The sequence below is a fragment of the Heptranchias perlo genome, chromosome 20, assembly GCF_035084215.1.
Source record: "Heptranchias perlo isolate sHepPer1 chromosome 20, sHepPer1.hap1, whole genome shotgun sequence".
NCBI classification, from domain to species: Eukaryota; Metazoa; Chordata; class Chondrichthyes; order Hexanchiformes; family Hexanchidae; genus Heptranchias; species Heptranchias perlo.
Window position 1 is genome coordinate 32,189,242 of NC_090344.1, and position 20,099 is coordinate 32,209,340.

The following is a 20,099-nucleotide window of genomic DNA, read 5'->3' on the forward strand; positions in this document are numbered from 1 at the left end:
TCGCCTGGCCGCCAGAGTGTGCCAACATCTGGCCACATGAAGAGGAAGCAATGGTAATAACTGGCTTCAACACTGGCAGTTGTGTCAACCTTAGCTCAGTGGGTCGCACTCTTGCCTCTGAGTCAGAAGGTCGTCAGTTCAAATGCCACTCCAGAGACTTGAACACAAATATCTAGGCAGTCCAGTACTGAGGGAGTGCTGCAACTGGCGACCAGGGGAGAACGTGCCAACATCTGGCATTTGACATGGGTCGACTGGGCCTGTATTGGGTCGACTGGGCCTGTATTGGGTCGACTGGGCCTGTATTGGGTCGACTGGGCCTGTATTGGGTCGACTGGGCCTGTATTGGGTCGACTCGGCCTGTATTGGGTCGACTCGGCCTGTATTGGGTCGACTGGGCCTGTATTGGGTCGACTCGGCCTGTATTGTGTCGACTGGGCCTGTATTGGGTCGACTGGGCCTGTATTGGGTCGACTCGGCCTGTATGGGTCGACTCGGCCTGTATTCACTCGAGTTTAGAAGAATGAGAGAGGATCTCATTGAAACATATAAAATTCTGACAGGGCTAGACAGACTAGATGCAGGGAGGATGTTTCCCCTGGCTGGGGGGGGGGGGGGGGTCCAGAACGAGGGGGTCATAGTCTCAGGATACAGGGTAGGACTTTTAGGACTGAGATGAGGAGAAATTTCTTCACTCAGAGGGTGGTGAACTTGTGGAATTCTCTACCACAGAAGGCTGTGGAGGCCAAGTCACTGAATATATTTAAGAAGGAGCTGGATAGATTTCTAGACACAAAAGGCATCAAGGGGTATGGGGAGAGAGCGGGAACATGGTATTGAGATAGAGGATCAGCCGTGATCATATTGAATGGCAGAGCAAGCTCGAGGGGCCGAATGGCCTACTCCTCCTCCTATTTTCTATGTTTTCTTTGACACCACATGAAGAGGAAGCAATGGTAATACCTGGCTTCAACTCTGGCAGAAGACAACTCTATCGTCCAGCCTCTCCCTTGAGCTCAGCCGCCCAGCGACACCCATTCGACTGGGTACAGATGGACGAGGGATTGACACCTGGGGAGACACAGAGCACAAAGGAAGCCAGAGGGTGGAGATGTGGCAATGGAGTCTGTTTGGTCGTCGAACAGAGGCAAAAGATAAGTTAGCCCCGCCCTCCGCCGCCAGCTGCAAATGGATGATGGAGAGAACGATGTTGGCAGAACAGCAGCCACATCTGGAGGCTCTCTCCCAGGATGTGCGGCAGATGGCGGGGGATTAGCTGCCCTGATGTGCGCCAACAACCGGGAGGGGTGGGCTCAGCTCATTGCAGGGCGGCCTGGAGAAAGTGGCAGCTGCAGGAACATCTGCAAACCTTCCCCCCGCTGCATAGGAGACCCAGGCAGACCAGTCAACTCAATCTGGAGGCACCGAATGAGGGATTGCAGGTCTTGGAGGACGATGTGCAGAAGTCAATGTTAATAAGAATGCAAAGTGTACAGAGCAGCATTTTGGAGGGATTGCAGGAGATTCTCAGGGATTGAAGGACCTTTCTGATTCCGTGAGAACATAGGAACAGGAGGAGGCCATTCAGCCCCTCAAGGCTGTTCCGCCATTCAATTAGATCATAGCTGATTTGCATTTTAACTCCATCTTGGTTCCCACCTTGGTTCCATAACCCTTAATACCTTTGCCAATTGACCCCCGGCCTCAACAGCTTTTTGGGGGAGAGAGTTCCAGATTTCCACTCCCCTTTGTGTGAAGAAGTGCTTCCTGACATCACCCCTGAACGGCCTAGCTCTAATTTTAAGGTTATGCCCCCTTGTTCTGGACTCCCTCCACCAGAGGAAATAGTTTCTCTCTATCGACCCTATCGAATCCTTTAATCATTTTCAACACCTCAACTAGATCACCCCTTAATCTTCTATACTCAAGGGAATACAAGCCTCGTCTATGCAACCTGTCCTCGTAATTTAACCCTTTCAGCCCCGGTATCATGGTGTGGGAGTCTGGAACTCACTGCCTGAAAGGGTGGGAGAGGCAGAAACCCTCATCACATTTAAAAGTACTTGGATGTGTGCTTGAAGTGTTGCAACCTACAGGGCTAAGGACCAAGAGCTGGAAAGTGGGATTAAGCTGGATGGCTCGTTCTCGGCCGGCACAGACACGATGGGCCGAATGGCCGCCTGCCGTGCTGTGAATTTCTACGATTCTACGATCATTCTGGTGAATCTGCACCGCGCCCCCCTCCAAGGCCAATATATCCTTCCTGAGGTGCGGTGCCCAGAACTGAACGCAGTCTCCAGATGGGGCCTGACCAGAGCTCTGTAGCCGATCTTCCACTGACCGCTGGTAACCAGACTCCTGTTCCCAGTAGCTGGTCTGGGCGCCCCAGAGGCTGCGTTCCCTCACGGCAGCTGGCACAGAGGAGCACTCCCGTCGGCTGCCTTCGCCTTTGCGGGGCCAGGTTGGCCGAGGAGCTCGTGATAAAGAGCCAGTCTTGTCACCCTTGTACATCCCAGGCCTCGGGACCTCCGAAGAGAAGGGCCACCTCCATCCCATAATATTTTCCAGCGGCCAACGACATCTCGGATCGCAGGTCGGAGCAGCGTTAAGAGAGGGCAGAGAAAAGCTGGCGGGTTCTCGAGGGTGAGCACAGTGACAGAGGGTTCCATAAATACTTGGAATAAACCAGTGGAATATTTTTGAGGTGAAGAGTGCTTGGTGTTCAGTTCCCCGTGTGTGACCACGGGGAAGAGGTGATGGGTTGATGTTGAGACCCGCGATGTGAGGGCTCGTTGTGAGGTTGGATTGAGGTGGACAGATCTTGTTCCAGTGCTCCATTCATCAGCCAATGGGTGTCAAATGAGTGAGTCAGTCAGGTGTCGAGCAGCCTCCTGCCTCCTGTTCTCATGGGCCAGGTCTACAGCATCACCAGTGTCATCATCAGACCCTCTGGCCTCCTCTGGGACATCTACCATCACCGGTGTCACCATCAGGCCCTCTGGCCTCCTCTGGGACATCTACCATCACCAGTGTCATCATCAGACCCTCTGGCCTCCTCTGGGGCATCTACCATCACCAGTGTCATCATCAGGCCCTCTGGCCTCCCCTGGGACATCTACCATCACTGGTGTCATCATCAGGCCCTCTGGCCTCCTCTGGGACATCTTCCATCACCAGTGTCACCATCAGGCCCTCTGGCCTCCTCTGGGACATCTACCATCACCAGTGTCATCATCAGGCCCTCTGGCCTCCCCTGGGACATCTACCATCACCAGTGTCACCATCAGGCCCTCTGGCCTCCTCTGGAACATCTACCATCACCAGTGTCATCATCAGGCCCTCTGGCCTCCCCTGGGACATCTTCCATCACCAGTGTCATCATCAGGCCCTCTGGCCTCCTCTGGGACATCTACTATCACCAGTGTCACCATCAGGCCCTCTGGGACATCTTCCATCACCGGTGTCACCATCAGGCCCTCTGGCCTCCTCTGGGACATCTACTATCACCAGTGTCACCATCAGGCCCTCTGGGACATCTACCATCACCGGTGTCATCATCAGGCCCTCTGGCCTCCTCTGGGCCTTCTACCATCACCAGTGTCATCATCAGGCCCTCTGGGACATCTACCATCACCAGTGTCACCATCAGGCCCTCTGGCCTCCTCTGGGACATCTACCATCACCAGTGTCATCATCAGGCCCTCTGGGACATCTACCATCACCAGTGTCACCATCAGGCCCTCTGGCCTCCTCTGGGACATCTACCATCACCAGTGTCATCATCAGGCCCTCTGGGACATCTACCATCACCAGTGTCATCATCAGACCCTCTGGCCTCCTCTGGGACATCTACCATCACCGGTGTCATCATCAGGCCCTCTGGCCTCCTCTGGGCCTTCTACCATCACCAGTGTCATCATCAGGCCCTCTGGGACATCTACCATCACCAGTGTCACCATCAGGCCCTCTGGCCTCCCCTGGGACATCTACCATCACCAGTGTCATCATCAGGCCCTCTGGCCTCCCCTGGGACATCTACCATCACCAGTGTCATCATCAGGCCCTCTGGGACATCGACCGTCAGTCCTTTCCTGATCGCAGTGAAGCACATGACATGCTCCCACTTACCAAGACAGTGCTGGCCACATTTGGAAGGCATTCCCATATCTATCCAGGTACTGGAACCCTCCTTTGTGCTCATTTCATTCTCTGATCTCCACATGAGCGTCGTTGTAATGCTCCTCTGCAGCACTGGTGCCCCTCCGAAGCCATGGGAGCCGCGGGTATCTCTTGCCACCCAACACCCATCCTGCCCCTTGCCCTCTGCTGATGAAAGAGAGCGGAGACGCTGTACGGACAAAGTATAAAAGCATCGTGACCGCTCCCAGTATGTGGTGAATTCACGTCCCAGAAGCTGCGACCGTCATCGCGCATGAACTGCCTGTTTAGGGAAGAGAAGCCTTTGTGGCCCCGATAAATATGAGGGGTTCACATTTGAGGCACACACTGCCACACGGGAGCAATCAAACGCCCCCAAATCCCTGGGGAATCCGGCAATGCTGAACAATCTGATGGCCCTCTCAGTCATCCGTGTGAGAGCACCGTCAACTTGCATAAACTGAGCTGCCCTGGCAAAGAGGGCAGCGGTCACTTGCTTTATACATGAGTGCGTAGCCAATTGGTTGATCTGGCAAAAGTCCCTCGAATGAGCCTGTGGCATAAACGTTAAGGGCTGCAGTCACTTTCTGTGCCCCGTGGTGTGGACCTCGGTCGCGGAGAGCGGCCCTGGGTCTATGGAGGTGGTGAGGGGGGGAGGTGGGGAAGATGAGATTATCAGAGGACGGGCTGACCTAAACTGACAAGTACAGGAGCTCGCAATGCAGCCTCGCACAGCGGGAGGCGGCGGATTACGAGGTAAGCTCAGCACAGGTGATGTTCGAATCCCTGCCGATTTCTCAGACATTTGGACCAATCAGAGATGCTGTGCGCCAGAGCCAGCTCTGATTGGTCCAACGCCCACTTCCCGAAATCGGCGGGGAGTCAAACATCCTGAGCTCGCCCCATAATGCAACTCCTCAGACTGCTATCTCTCATCGACATGCCGCCCCTCGGCAACATCAGCCGAACATCAGGTTCCACATGTTCGCTGACGACACCTCACCACCTCCATAGACCCAGGGCCGCTCTCCGCGCCCGAGGTCCACGCCACGGTTCCCACCGGGGCACAGAAAGTGACTGCAGCCCATAACGTTTATGCCACAGGCTCATACCGGGCAGGCACGGGGGATTTTTGCCAGATCAACCAATTGGCTATGCACTCACGTATAAAGCAAGTCACCGCTGCCCTCTTTGTCAGGGCAACTCAGTTGATGCAATTTATCAGTGCTCTCACACGGATGACTGAGAGGGCCATCGGATTTTTCTCACGCTGCTTGTCCGACATCCAGTCCTGGATCAGACAAGCAGAGGCAGTGGAGGGGTCGAGAGAGGTGGTGGTGAGGTAGAGCTGGGTGTCATCAGCATACATGTGGAACCTGACGTCGTGTTTTCGGATGGTGTCGCCGAGGGGCAGCTTGTAGATGAGAAATAGGAGGGGGCCAAGGATAGATCCTTGGGAGACTCCAGAGGTAATGGTGCAGGAGCGGGAGGAGAAGCCATCGCAGGAGATTCTCTGTCTACGACTGGATAGATAAGAATGGAACCAGGCGAGCGCAGTCCCACCCAGTTGGATGACGGAGGAGAGGTGTTGGATGAGGATGGTGTGATCAATTGAGTTAAAGGCTGCAGACAGGTCGAGAAGGAGGAGGAGAGATAGTTTACCACAGTCACAGAGGATGTCATTTGTGACTTTGATAAGGGCCGTTTCAGTACTGTGGCAGGGTGGAAACCTGATTGGAGGGATTCAAACTTGGAGCTGCGGGAAAGATGTGCACGGATTTGAGAGGTGACAACATGTTCAAGGACTTTGGAGCGGAAAGGGAGGTTGGAGATGAGGCAGATGCAAGGACAGAGGGTCAAGGGTGGGTTGTTTGAGGAGGGGGGTAATGACAGCAGATATGAAGGAGAGGGAGTCAATACCTGAGGAGAGGGAACCGTTAACAATATCAGCTAACATGGGGGCCAGGAAGGGAAGTTGGGTGGTCAACATTTTAGTGGGAATAGGGTCAAGGGGCAGGAGGTGGGTCTCATGGTCAAGATGAGCTCAGAGAGGGTGTGAGGGGAGATAGGAGAGAAACTAGAGAAAGATGTGAGTTGAGGGCTAGGGCAGGGGGGACCATAGGGGAAGTTTGGCTTGGTGGACTAGGAGAAGGGAGGGAAGAGGCAGAGGCAGCTGAACAGATGGGCTTAGTGACAAAGAAGTCCATGAGCTCCTCACACTTTTTGTTGGAGGGGAGGGTGGAGGAGGGCGGGGAGAGGGGTTTAAGAAGACCTGTTTGTAGTGAAGAGAAGCCGGGGGTTATCTTTGCTTTGCAGGATGATCTGGAATAGTGAACAATTTTGGCAGAGGAGAGCAGGACCCCATAATGCTTTACGTGGTCCAGCCTGATCTGGCGATGAATGGCTAAACCACGTGTGGTGTACCATAAGTCTGCTCCCCTTAGACTTAAGGGAGCAAAGATGGGGGGTGTACCAGGGGGAATGACCGTGATGGGAGAGAGTAAGGGTTTTATTGAGGACAAGAGCATCAAAGGCGGAGGCGAGAGTGCGATTGAGCAGATCGATAGCTGCAAAAGTATTGTGGTGAACAGAGAACCGACGGAGGACAGTTGGGAGTTTGAAAGTGCTGGTATAAGTGATTGTCTAGAGGCGGACAGAGAAGTGGGGTCGTGAGGGATGTAAGGAAGTGATCAGAGATGGCCTTGTCTGTGATTGAGATGATAGGAATAGAGGCCACGTGAGATGGCAAACTCGAGGGGGTATAATCACTTCATTCTAAGGTATCCCTGGTGCTGCTCCAAATATGCCTTTCTACACTTGGCATTGAACCAGGATTGACTTGCTGGCTTGGTGATCAACGAGTAAGGGATGTGCCAGGCCACGAGATTACAGATCGTGCTGGTGTACAGTTCTACTGCTGCTGACCCACAGCACCTCATGGATGCCCAGCTTCGAGCTGCTTGATCTGTACTTAGTCTGTCCCACTTTAGCACAGTGGCAGTGCCACACTGCACAATGAGGGATGCCCTCAGCGGAGCTGGGACTCTGCACGCAGACTGCGGTCACCCCTACCAGTGCGATCAAGGCCAGATATGTCTGCGGCAGGTAGATTGATGAGGATGAGGTCGAGTCGGTGACTTCCTCAGGTTGGTTCCCTCACCACCTGATTCAGGCCCAGTCTGGCAGCCGTGTCCTTCAGGCCTCGGCCAGCTCGGTCACTGGTGGTACGACCGAGCCACTCTTGGTGATGGACATTGAAGACCCTGACCCAGGGTACATCCTGTGCCCTCGTTTCCCCCAGTGCTTCCTCCAGTTCTGATACGTCATCTGAGTGAGAGCAGAAGTGGTGACCAGGTTTCCCCGAACTTGTTTGACCTGAAACCATGAGACTTCATGGGGTCCAGAATCATTGGTGAGAACTTCCAGGGCCAGTCCCAACCAACTGTGCCTCAACTTAAGGCATGATTCAATCTGGTACTGCCAACTTTGCTTTGGGACAAGAATGTCCATCTATCTCAGCCTCCCATCGGCACCCTCCAACCCTCTGATCATAGGAGCAGAAGGAGGCCATTCAGCCCCCCGAGCCTGTTCCGCTATTCAATCAGAACGTGGCTGATCTGGACCTCAACTCCATTTACCCACCGTTGCTCCATATCCCTCGATACCCTTCCCTAACAAAAACCTATCGATCGTAGTCTTTAAAATTTCAATTGACCCCCAGCATCAATGGCTTTTTTGGGGGGGCGAGTGTACCAGATTTCCACTGCCCCTTGTGTGACAAAGTGCTTCCTGATTTCATTCCTAAATGGGCTTGCTCTTCCTTTTAAGATTTTGCCCCCTTGTTCTGAACTCCCCCACCAGAGGAAATAGTTTCTCTGTATCTACCCTATTGAATCCTTTCATCATTTTAAACACCTCAATTTTATGCGACCTGTCCTTATTTTTAACCCTCTAATGCTGGTGTTAAAAAAGTACCTGGACCTGCACCTAAAGTGCTGTAAAGCTGCAGGGCTACGGACCGGGTGCTGGAAGGTGGGATTAGAATGGGCACGATGCAGACACGATGGGCCGAATGGCCCCCTTTTGTGCTGTACCTTCTCTATGGTGAATCTGCACTGCACCCCGTCTGAGGCCAATATATCCTTTCTGAGGTTCGGTGCCCAAAACTGAACGCAGTTCTCCAGATAAGATTATACAACTGAAGCACAGCTACCTTCCCTTTGGATTTCAACCTCCTTGAGTTAAATGCCAGCATTCCACTAGCCTTTCTGATTACTTTACAGCTACCTGTCCACTAGCTTCGAGTGATGTGTGTACACGCACACCCAAATCCCTCTGCCCCCCCCTCTCCAAAGTTCCGAGTCTCTCGCCATTAAGGAAATATTCTGATGTGTCTTTCTTGGATCCAAATTGGATCTCACACTTTCCCCACATTGAACGCCTCCTAACTTGGTGTCATCTGCAAACATGGATATACAACTCTATTTCTTCAACCAAGTCACTGATATATAAGGTGAAAAGCTGAGGCCCCAGTACAGATCCCTGGGGAACACCACTTCTCACAACCCGCCAATCAGAGTACATTCCCCATACCCCCTACCTCCCAACTCATGTCACAAGTTTGCCTCCAACTCTGCGTGCTTTTATTTTTGCTAATAATCTCGTGCGGAACTTTATCAAATGCCTTTTGGAAGTCCACGTAGATAACGTCCATAGACACTCCCCTATCCGCCATGTTAGTGACCTCCTCAAAAAATTCAACTAGATTAATCAGACGTGACCTACCCTTCCCACATCCATGCTGACTCTCATCAGCTCATACTTGTCCAAATGGTGTCACGCAGTCCTTAATGATAGATTCCAGTAACTTCCCCACAAATTGTATTGGTGAGACCGCACCTGGAATACTGCATACAGTTTTGGTGTCCATACTTAAGAAAAGACATACTTGCTCTCGAGGCAGTACAAAGAAGGTTCACTCGGTTAATCCCGGGGATGAGGGGGTGGACATATGAGGAGAGGTTGAGTAGATTGGGACTCTACTCATTGGAGTTCTGAAGAATGAGAGGCGATCTTATTGAAACATATAAGATTGTGAAGGGGCTTGATCGGGTGGATGCGGTAAGGATGTTCCCAAGGATGGGTGAAACTAGAACTAGGGGGCATAATCTTAGAATAAGGGGCTGCTCTTTCAAAACTGAGATCAGGAGAAACTTCTTCACTCAGAGGGTAGTAGGTCTGTGGAATTTACTGCCCCAGGAAGCTACATCATTAAATAAATTGAAAACAGAAATAGACAGTTTCCTAGAAGTAAAGGGAATTAGGGGTTACGGGGAGCGGGCAGGAAATTGGACATGAATTTAAATTTGAGGTTAGGATCAGATCAGCCATGATCTTATTGAATGGCGGAGCAGGCTCGAGGGGCCGATTGGCCTACCCCTGCTCCTATTTCTTATGATGTTAAATGGGCATGTCTGCAGTTACCTGGTTTCTCCCTCCCTCCGTCCCTTCTTAAATAATGGATGGACATTTGCAATTTTCCAATTCAAAAGACACAATTCCCACTAAGTTCTTCGCCTTGACTTATTTTTAGATTAACCTGAAGCACTCGTATTTTGACCTCTTCCTCCACTGTGAGAACAGATACAAAATATTCAGTTAACAAGTCTGCCATTTCCTTATTGTCCATTGCAGTCTCAACAGCATCCGTGATCAATGGACCCACATTCCCCTTGGCCATTTTTTCTGTTGCCCTTTATAGCTCTCCCAGACCGCTGGATTTCCACTTCCCCTTGCATTTGTGCAAGCCTTTTCTTATAGTTTGACACTGTCTCTTACCTCGTTTGTTAACTGCACAAGTGGAGCCTTTTGCCTTTTAGGGGTATGTTCTGGTTTGGTATCGTACCAAACGCTCTGAATCCTTCCCACGGTTTGTCTGATCCAAACACCGACTTCAGACACTGCAAACCGTGACCATTTGCTCCCTTTAACGTTTGACTTGTTTTTTGTGGAGCGTCTCGCTCATTTTCGTCTTTCCAGCCCAACCGAGATGATCGTTGAAAACATCACGCATCTTGTGCCTCTTTCCAGCTGTTTAAAACAAACTCCACTGCCAAGTTGTCAAACCCATTTGCAGCTTATCTCGCTCTTAATATTCAGCAAATTTGCCCAGCCCTCCCCATTAGCTGTTGTTCTCCCCTCTTCAGTCCAATGAAGTTGATCGCCTGGCTTCCCCTTTCAGTCTGGTAAAGATCAACCCTCTTCTCAGTGATCCACTGCAGACTTGCAGAATTTTCTGTTTGTATTGACCCCTGTAAGAAAGCTTTTAGCCAGCAATCAATGTAGCCTCCCCCTTTTGCACATCTGACAAAAGCCCTTTCCATGGTGCATGATAAAAGTGCAGACTGACAAAGCTTTCTTCCTAAGCAAAGACCAGATAGGACATAGCACAGATCCAAAGATTCAGAGAAGTCCTAGCTGAGGTCTGAAGACTCAAGACAGTATCTAGTACAGGTCCAAAGATTTAGAGAAGGCCTAGCTGAGGTCTGAAGACTCAAGACAGTATCTAGTACAGGTCCAAAAGATTCAGAGAAGGCCTAGCTGAGGTCTGAAGACTCAAGACAGTATCTAGTACAGGTCCAAAAGATTTAGAGAACGCCTAGCTGAGGTCTGAAGACTCAAGACAGTATCTACTACAGGTCTGAAGATGAGTCACTACCCAGAACTAGAAAAGACATGCATTTATATAGCGCCTTGCACAACCACAGGATATTACAATATGCTTTACAGCCAATGAAGCACTTTTTGTCACTGGTTTAATACAGGAAACGCAGCAGCCAATTTGTGCACAGCAAGGTCCTTCAAATAGCAATGTGATAATGACCAGATAATCTGCTTTAGTGATGTTGGTCGAGGGATAATGAACTAGTGAGCACTCTTTCTTCATGTGTTACACTGGGCATACCCTAGGCATTTATCAAGAGGTCGGGGTATTCAAAGCCCAGAGTGGAATTATGCACTGCTCTGCTAAACTGTACAACTTTTTTTAGTAAGATGAAAGCAGCATCTCGTGGTGAAGATAAGCTTGTTCCAGTTCAGGCTTTCTTCTGTCTTGTGTTCGCAGTGAAAAGGCAGGTTCCATAAGCAGACCAAGTCTCCTACGATCAGAAACATACGAGGTCTGCTGCAAAGTGGCCAGCAACGACTAACTAACTGCAACATCAAACAGTGGACATCAGGTGGGGTGCCCACCATATCCTCCTGACTCCACTGAAAGGCAGCAAGCACTGCACTGCAAGACAAATCCATACAGGGTAAAACTAAGCGATATTTATTTACAAGTTGAAGAATACAGGCGGTGAAACACAGCAAGATAATAAGAGCAGAATAAATATATAATCAGTCACAAGAGGCCAAAACAGGATTTACTCTATCTAAAATCAAAGAAACTGCAGTCGTTTCTTATCGCACTGCTGAATACCACACAATTGCTTTTCAGATGTCCTGTTCGCCCACTTGAGGTTGGTCCAAATGATACCTCATTACTTTTATAGAACACCACCTGTAGATCTTTAGAGGCACGACCCGACAAGCCTGAAGCAATCCACCACTGCTGGAGATTGTTAAGCCAAAGACCGGCACAAAAAACCCGGACTGCGCCTTACGATCTCCTTCAGATCCACGAGGGACCGGACAGAATGAACTGCGACTATCTGGTGAAATTCCAACATGACTTTGGGCAGGAGAGATGGTCGAAGGGCAACATGAACCTCGTGTAAAGGGATGGAGTGAATCAGCTGCTAGAACGTGGGCCACTGACCTACCCGAAGTGTACAATGAGCGTCAGTTTGTCAGTCACTCAGAAGGGAAGAATATGTCTTTGAATTTATAGCACAGAACTAGGCCGTTCGGCCCATCGCAGCAGAACCGGTGCTGGCTCTTCAACTATCTACTCCAATCCCAATATTCTTCTATTTCAAATACTTAACCCATTCCATTCTAAATGTTACAGTCTCCGCCTGAATAGCCCCTCATGGTAACACAATCCAACTCTAATAATCCTCCGTGTGAAAATATTCCTTCGAACCTCCCTTCTCATTCCACCAGTGAAAATCCTCAGTCTGTGCCCCCTCGGTACCGATTCAATCAAGCAGTGGGAACAATCTCTCACCCTTTACCCTCTCAAAACCATTCAGAATTTTAAAAACCTGTTAAGATCACCATCTTTGTTCCAGTGAAAAAAAGCACCTTTTTATTGGGAAGGTGGAGGGAAAGAGTGTTGAGTCTTTCCTTGTAACTCTAACCGCTCATTGCTGGTCTCATTCTCGTGAATCATCCTTTTCCATGGCTTGAATACACTTCCGATAATGGGGTGTCCAGAAGTGCATGTAAAAATCCAAATGGACCTAACCAAGATGGTATACAAATTCACCATCGCTCCCTTGTTTTCATATTCGACAGGCCTGTGTATCAAACCCAGGATCCCATCTGCCTTTTTTAACTTCTCCTCCCACGGTTAAAATTCCAGGTTTTCGCACCCAACCTCCATTAATTCGCTATGTTAAGAGGCACAATTGGAGTAAAGCTCCTTTCACTTGTTTTCTCTACTTCACATTCCTTTGCCTCTGACGCCTACCTTCCCACTCCACGAGACCCTATCCCCTGCAATCTTCTGCGTTCTACCTCAGTTTACCGTCCCCTCGAATTTGCTATCAGAAAACTTTAGCATTCCCCTTGCGCCTCTGTCCAAGTCATTTATATAAATCGAAAACAAGGAAGTCCCAACACAGATCCCTTAGACATCCCACTAGCTATGTTCACCGACCCAATTTACCCCTTCCTTTGCTTTGTCTTCTACTCATGAGGCTACATTCTTTCTAATATCACGTGTCCGAGCTTTCAAAAGCTTCAAGTGCTTCCTGAAAGTTATTACATCTGCCGCATTTTCTTGACCTACACACTATGATTGCCTCAAAACATTCAATCTGCCCGTCCCAAATCTATGCTAGGTGTCCAGTAATTTCATCCCTTACTACGGACTCTATAAGTTTACCCACAAGCGACATTACTAACTGGCCTGAAATCTCCTAAGCTCATCCCATTGCCCTTTCTTGAACAGGAGTGTACCATTTCCCATCCTCTGGTCCTCAGTTACAAATGAACTTTGGGAAATTCTGCCCAGTGCCTTGGTTCTCGCCTCCCCAACCTCCTTCAGTATTCTCGGATAGATCCCAGGGACTTCTCCGACTTTAGTCCCACTGTTTTTTTTTAAAAAAAGGTTTGCTTTTGATGATTTGTTTCCAGCAGAGGGCAGGGTGACACTAAAGCACCTGATGCATTTAGCGGAGGACATTTGATCCCACATGTTCGGTAGATACCAATGCTGAAGGATGGGAAGAACGAAGTTGCATTTATATAGCGCCTTTCTCAACCTCAGGACGTCCCAAAGCGCTTTACATCCAATGAAGTACTTTTGTAGTGTAGTCACTGTTGAAATGTTGGGAAATATGGCAGCCAATTTGTACACAGCAAGATCCCACAAACAGCAATGAGATAAATGATCAGATCATTTACCTTAAGAAGGTTCACTCGGTTAATTTGGGGATGAGGGGGCGGACATATGAGGAGAGGTTGAGTAGATTGGGACTCTACTCATTGGAGTTCAGAAGAATGAGAGGCAATCTTATTGAAACATAAGATTGTGAAGGGGCTTGATCGGGTGGATGCGGTAAGGATGTTCCCAAGGATGGGTGAAACTAGAACGAGGGGGCATAATCTTAGAATAAGGGGCTGCTCTTTCAAAACTGAGATGAGGAGAAACTTCTTCACTCAGAGGGTAGTAGGTCTGTGGAATTTGCTGCCCCAGGAAGCTACATCATTAAATAAATTTATAACAGAAATAGACAGTTTCCTAGAAGGGAATTAGGGGTTACGGGGAGCGGGCAGGAAATTGGACATGAATTTAGATTTGAGGTTAGGATCAGATCAGCCATGATCTTATTGAATGGCGGAGCAGGCTCGAGGGGCCGATTGGCCTACTCCTGCTCCTATTTCTTACATTCTTATGATCAGTTTTAGTGATGGTGGTTGAGGGATAAATATTGACCAGGACACCGGGAAGAACTTTCCAGCTCTTCCTCAAAATAGTGCCATGGGATCTTTTACATCCACCTGAGGGGGCGGATGTGACCTCGGTTTAATGTCCCATCCGAAAGACGGCACCTCAGACAGTGCAGCACTTCCTTGGTACTGCACTCGAGTGTCAGCTTGGCTCAGGTCTCTGGAGTGGGACTCGAACCCACAACCATCTGACTCAGTGGGTGAGAGCGCTCCCCACTGAACCATGGCTGACACTTGCTCCTTAAAATGGAGCACGGCCAAAGATTTCAGCCAGTGATTCTTATGCCTGTCTGAAGACGACAAATGGCTGAGATTTGACAAGTCCCGGTGGCTTCCTCCATCTCAATCTGCAAATCACCAGCAAATTCAGACATGGGCCAGTTGCCCTGCAGTAGAAGCCACCAAGGGATTTGGCCGTACTTAGCAGAAATGGCTGCCTGCAAATGATGCACATTCAAGGCCCGGGTGCAGCACGCAGCAAGATCCCGAAATACGACAAGCTTACAGTCAAGCTTTAGGACAAGAGGCCAGAACACCTGACGCGATACGTTAAAGACTTGCCAGCAGAGCAGATCAGAGTGGAACCGAAATTAAGACGAGGAAGCTGCCGTGCTTTGTGGTCGAGTTAGGAGTCTTTTGCTGGAGATGACGGTGGAGGGATCGCTGCGAGACGCCGAGCTCGTCACTATTGCGGGCGGCTGCCCTACAGGCAGTGCCCCCAGGCCCACAAGGGCGAGGGGCACAGCTTTAAGATCTGTGCCCGCCACTCCTACTGGACACCAACTTCACGCTCACAGGTGAATACAGATTAAGGGGTGATCTAATTGAGGTCTTTATGATTGAAGGAGTTGATAGGGTCGATAGAGAGAAACCATTTCCTCTGGCGGGGGAGTCCAGGACAAGGGGGCATAACCTTAAAATTAGAGCTAGGCCGTTCAGGGGTGATGTCAGGAAGCACTTCTTCACACAAAGGAGAGTGGGAATCTGGAACTCTCTCCCCCCAAAAAGCTGTTCAGGCTGGGGGTCAATTGAAAATTTCAAAACTGAGATTGATAAGGTTTTTGTTCGGATAAACGATGTTAAGATACAGATCAGCCACGATCTGACTGGATGGCGGAACAGGCTCGAGGGGCTGAATGGCCGCCTGTTCCTAGCCCAGAGGGACAACGCTTCACCTCAACAAACACAATGAGTAACAACTATTATACAGCAGAAACCAGCTACCAATTTATTCACACAGCGTAGGAAAGGATTTTGCATATTCAAACATACTGTTAAAAAAGACAAAACACTACATGGTACCGACAAAGGAGGCTAGATCATTCAGTGAAAGCTGAGTTAAACCCCATCATTTTTTGTTAAACTTAAAAACCATGTATATTTGATCTTTTCCATTCTAAATCCTAGTTTCTCATCATTTTAAAAGGATACATTACAGTTCGTAAAGGAGTGTACAAATCGCCTCGAAACCTGCAGCAGATTGAGTGACAGATCCAGAGGGCGTGACTTCGCACGGGGTAAAGTGCGCCAGACGGAGATTCCATGCAGTGCCGCTCAGTTACAAACTCGCTTCGAATCCTACACGTACGGGAAGGCAATTCTCTGCAGCGTATCTGCGGTATTTAAGCTGGGAGTCACCCAGGTGGCAAGGCAAGGACTACTGCCCAGCAGTTAACCGTCTCCTGGGCTCGACTCCACTCCGGCTCGTGTCCACAGGCAGCAAGAGTTTCGACGACGGTGGTTATAAAGGCAGTGACAAGCGCACGGTCCCCTTGTCTGAATTTACTGCCCAATCGAGCACCGTCCGAGTGACCACCGCTCGCTCACCTGCCCTGCCGTCTGAAGCTCTTAAAGGTCGGAGAAATCAAAAAGGGAAGACCCCAAAGCTCCCTCCTCCCAGAGGCAGAGGCCTTTGCAAGACTCGAAGCCCCGGGGTGCATTGGGTGAACGCACAGACCAGGCAGACCCCCAGTACGGAGGGGCAGGAGGAGAATCACCAGCCCGTTTCAGGTGCTGGAGTGCGAGCACGGGTGGGGCTTTCATCTCCCCTCTGCCCCAGTCTCTGCCAAGTTAGGCCTCAGCTGGGGTGAGAACATGGGTGTTACAATAGGTCTCAGTGCTCCTGGGCTGACGTGGGGGAAAGCTCAGCCGTGGCTCGCCCTCCTGGCTGCTGCCGGAACGTCGATGGCGCCTGTGGCCGAAGAGCTTTCTGACGTTCACGAATCTAATCTCAGGGATCTGGTTTCCAACCTCGCCCAGGCTAATGGAATGAAAGTCTCCTCTGCTGATTGACTAGAAGGGTCCTGTTTCAAATGGGCTAAGGAGAGCCCCAATCCAGTTACTAGATTCCCTACAGCACGAGTGGGGAATCTCACTCCAAGCTAGTGAGCATGTGCCTACAGCACGAGTCGGGAATCTCACTCCGAGGTCACAGAATAGCTGGCAAACCCGCCACACTGGTGCAGTTGGACCTCCCTGCCTTTTCGCAGCGGTGTCGTCTGGCGGGGGGGGGGGGGGGGGGGGGGCAGTGGGGAGACGATTAAAAACATACCGTGGGTTCCTAATGAATCTATGGGTGGTGAGGCAGAAGCCAGCAGATGAGGGAGGTCCCAGGTTCCATTTTTGGCACCCCCGCTGGGACTCACCTGGGTCAGCAGCGCAGAAACTACAGGTCGCCTGGTCTCGGGAGATGTGTGGTTTGTGGGGGGGCGGGCAGGAGGAGAATCACCAGCCCGAGCACGGGCGGACGGGATGAGGCAACGACTGAACTGCCCGCTGAAGCCCAGAGTGGCTGCTTGTGTGCGAGAGAGAGAGAGAGAGAAAGAGAAAGAGAGAGATCTGGTGGGTGGGATGGGGGGGCTGGCAAACAGCAGAGCTCACACACCCCAGCCCGAGGGATCACCACCCCAAAGGAGGCAAGGGTGGGGAGAATTCAAAACAAGCTGCTTCATAAGTAGACGGGAGCCGCGCACACCAGTATATATCTGCAAAGGACCCTTCATTCCAAGCGAAATTCAGCAGGCGCAGAGCGACCCTGCGTCGACATACTGGCACGAATTGCACTATTCACTAAAACCGTGCTCAAGACTCTCTGTGATTGCTATATGTGTATATACAGACACACGTATATAATCTATATATTTTTAAAAAAAAACACTCACTCTACAGGATGCACTGCAGACAGCATAAATAGAGCAGGAAAAACAAGCTTCACATTTCCAAAAAAAAAACACATACAGAGTTGCTATCCCACCCACCCCCTCCCCTCTGTGACTGGTAAAACGCTGGGGGGACCAGCAAACGATTGGCTGCGGTCACAGAAACTGGTGATTAAAAAAAAAGATATATATATGTATATTTCAAAATACACATCCATATATGGCAGGCCGACTGATCAAACGGGGGCCCAGAATGCCTCAGCATTCAGATGGAGAGGGAGCTCCTCACCCTTCACCAAGTATAAAATTCATTGTGAATGGCACATGGGATTCCATAAAACTGCAGCCAGCTTTTATTTTTGCATTCCAGATTATGTAAAGGAGTTTCTTATTCTTGTTTGTCACTTTTACATTGCATATTTGTTTGTCCAATCTCTGGCCAGTTTGTTGTACCTGGAATGAGGGGAAGAGAGAGAGAGAGAGAGAGAATTATTGCCAGCTTTAAATTCGCAAACGTTCTCCATTCACGTTGCCCCCCTCCCTTCAGCCACCGTGCGTCGTCACTCTGACCCCAACAACACTGGGCAAAGGCACAGAGCACTGGGACCCCAACACTGGGCAACGGCACAGAGCACTGGGACCCCAACACTGGGCAACGGCACAGAGCACTGGGACCCCAACACTGGGCAACAGCACAGAGCACTGGGACCCCAACACTGGGCAAAGGCACAGAGCACTGGGACCCCAACACTGGGCAAAGGCACAGAGCACTGGGACCCCAACACTGGGCAAAGGCACAGAGCACTGGGACCCCAACACTGGGCAAAGGCACAGAGCACTGGGACCCCAACACTGGGCAAAGGCACAGAGCACTGGGACCCCAACACTGGGCAAAGGCACAGAGAACTGGGACCCCAACACTGGGCAAAGGCACAGAGAACTGGGACCCCAACACTGGGCAAAGGCACAGAGAACTGGGACCCCAACACTGGGCAAAGGCACAGAGCACTGGGACCCCAACACTGGGCAACGGCACAGAGCACTGGGACCCCAACACTGGGCAACGGCACAGAGCACTGGGACACCAACACTGGGCAAAGGCACAGAGCACTGGGACCCCAACACTGGGCAACGGCACAGAGCACTGGGACCCCAACACTGGGCAACGGCACAGAGCACTGGGACCCCAACAACACAGCCCAGTCCCTCTTAGCTCTGTCCGTGCGTCTCCTTGTTCTAGAGTCAGGATTTACCTTGATACAGTGCCCAGGATTAACTTTTTCTATTGCACTTTGTATTTAATATAGAGATATTGCAGGTTCAAGGTACCCTCTCAACAACTCCTTTCAAGACAAAAGAGTCTGAGTTTTTTTTATAACTGTTCTTACGTTAGTCCCTCTGACACTGGGGATCAGCCTCAGGGCCCTTCCCTGCACCCTTTCCAGAGCTGGGACGTTTCCTTTATGCCTGGAGACCTTAACTAAACCCAGTATTCAAGGTGCAGCTTGCTCACAGCACGACTGAAAAATTGGGGCTTTTTCCATCAGATTCGGGTGGAGATGTGAGAGATGTGTCTACAATTATGAAAGGATGGGACAGGGTCAGGAGCAGACTGTTTAAAATGAGGGGCCATCGATACAAGAGTAAATGCAAGAGATAGTGAACAGAGGGCAGGAAAAACAAATAGAATTTGCACCCACTCACCCTCCCAAACCCAGTGAGCTTTCACTCTACATGCTCCAATGCAAACTACAAAGTGCTCAGTAAACACGGAAATGGACGGCTGTTTGATCTCAGGATTAGGTGCTTTCCTTAATACTTACTTCTCCCTGTCAGATTTGTAAGTGTGTGCAATCTCTGGTACCAAAGGGTCATCAGGGTTTGGGTCACACAGCAGCGAACAGATAGACAGAAGAACTGAAGAGAGAGAGAGAAGCATGACAACAGGTTACTTAACAGCACATTGCATTCCACAGATTCATGGTTCGACTCACTAGCCTCATGCGAAAGGCGACAACCCCACGTTCTCAGGAATGCTGCATCAAGCAGCTGCAGATAGGTGCCCGCGATTCCCCACGGGGTGACGGGACGCGGGCCGGTGCCCGCGATTCCCCACGGGGTGACGGGAGGCAGGTCGGTGCCTGTGATTCCCCAGATTTCCGGTGGGGGCTGGGCACCTCCCATTGGAAGGGAAAGAAAGCTGACAGCAGCCGATAGCTCTATTCAATGGGCCCCTTTCACCTGCTGTGCGGGAGCGGGGAGAACCCTGCCTCCGAATCACAGGGTCTTACCTTCTCTCCTGCAGAGCAAGAACAGCACTGACCCCCATCACAGTTAACAATCCCACAACAGCGCCTCGCACTTATATGGCATGTTGAGCACAGTAAGATCCCAAGGGCGGGGCTAGGCACAAAGTACAAACGACAGAGGCCATTTTGCCCATCAACTCATCCTTCCGCTGGAAGTGAGGATGCCTCTAACTGCCTCTTGAACAGCAGTTTGTTGGTAGTTTTTGCTTGGAAACCATTGCAGGTCATTAATCACTCCGTGTGAAAGGCTAAATTCGCACTCTATTGGTTGGAAACAGTGCCCAGGATTATCCTTTTCCAGTCGGCGTTTTTCTATCTTTTCCTCGTCACTCAGTCCCTCTGACATTAGGAGTCA

The 20,099-nt window shown here is 50.4% G+C and overlaps 2 protein-coding genes across 4 annotated transcripts in view; both read right to left on the minus strand.

The window, feature by feature from the left end:
- The window catches only part of LOC137335684 (cytochrome c oxidase subunit 5B, mitochondrial-like), a 115,019-nt gene that overhangs the window by 19,015 nt on the left and 75,905 nt on the right, over positions 1–20,099 (minus strand). The window lies entirely within an intron of this gene.
- The window catches only part of LOC137335681 (ubiquitin-conjugating enzyme E2 D4-like), a 31,119-nt gene continuing 26,499 nt past the window's right edge, over positions 15,480–20,099 (minus strand). For all 3 annotated transcript variants that reach the window (XM_068000970.1, XM_068000971.1, XM_068000972.1), the window contains exons 6-7: positions 19,259–19,352; positions 15,480–17,888 (exon numbers count right to left, since the gene is read on the minus strand). In XM_068000970.1, coding sequence (XP_067857071.1) covers positions 17,843–17,888; positions 19,259–19,352 — 140 coding nt within the window. In that variant the 3' untranslated portion in view covers positions 15,480–17,842. The remainder of the gene's footprint in view (positions 17,889–19,258; positions 19,353–20,099) is intronic.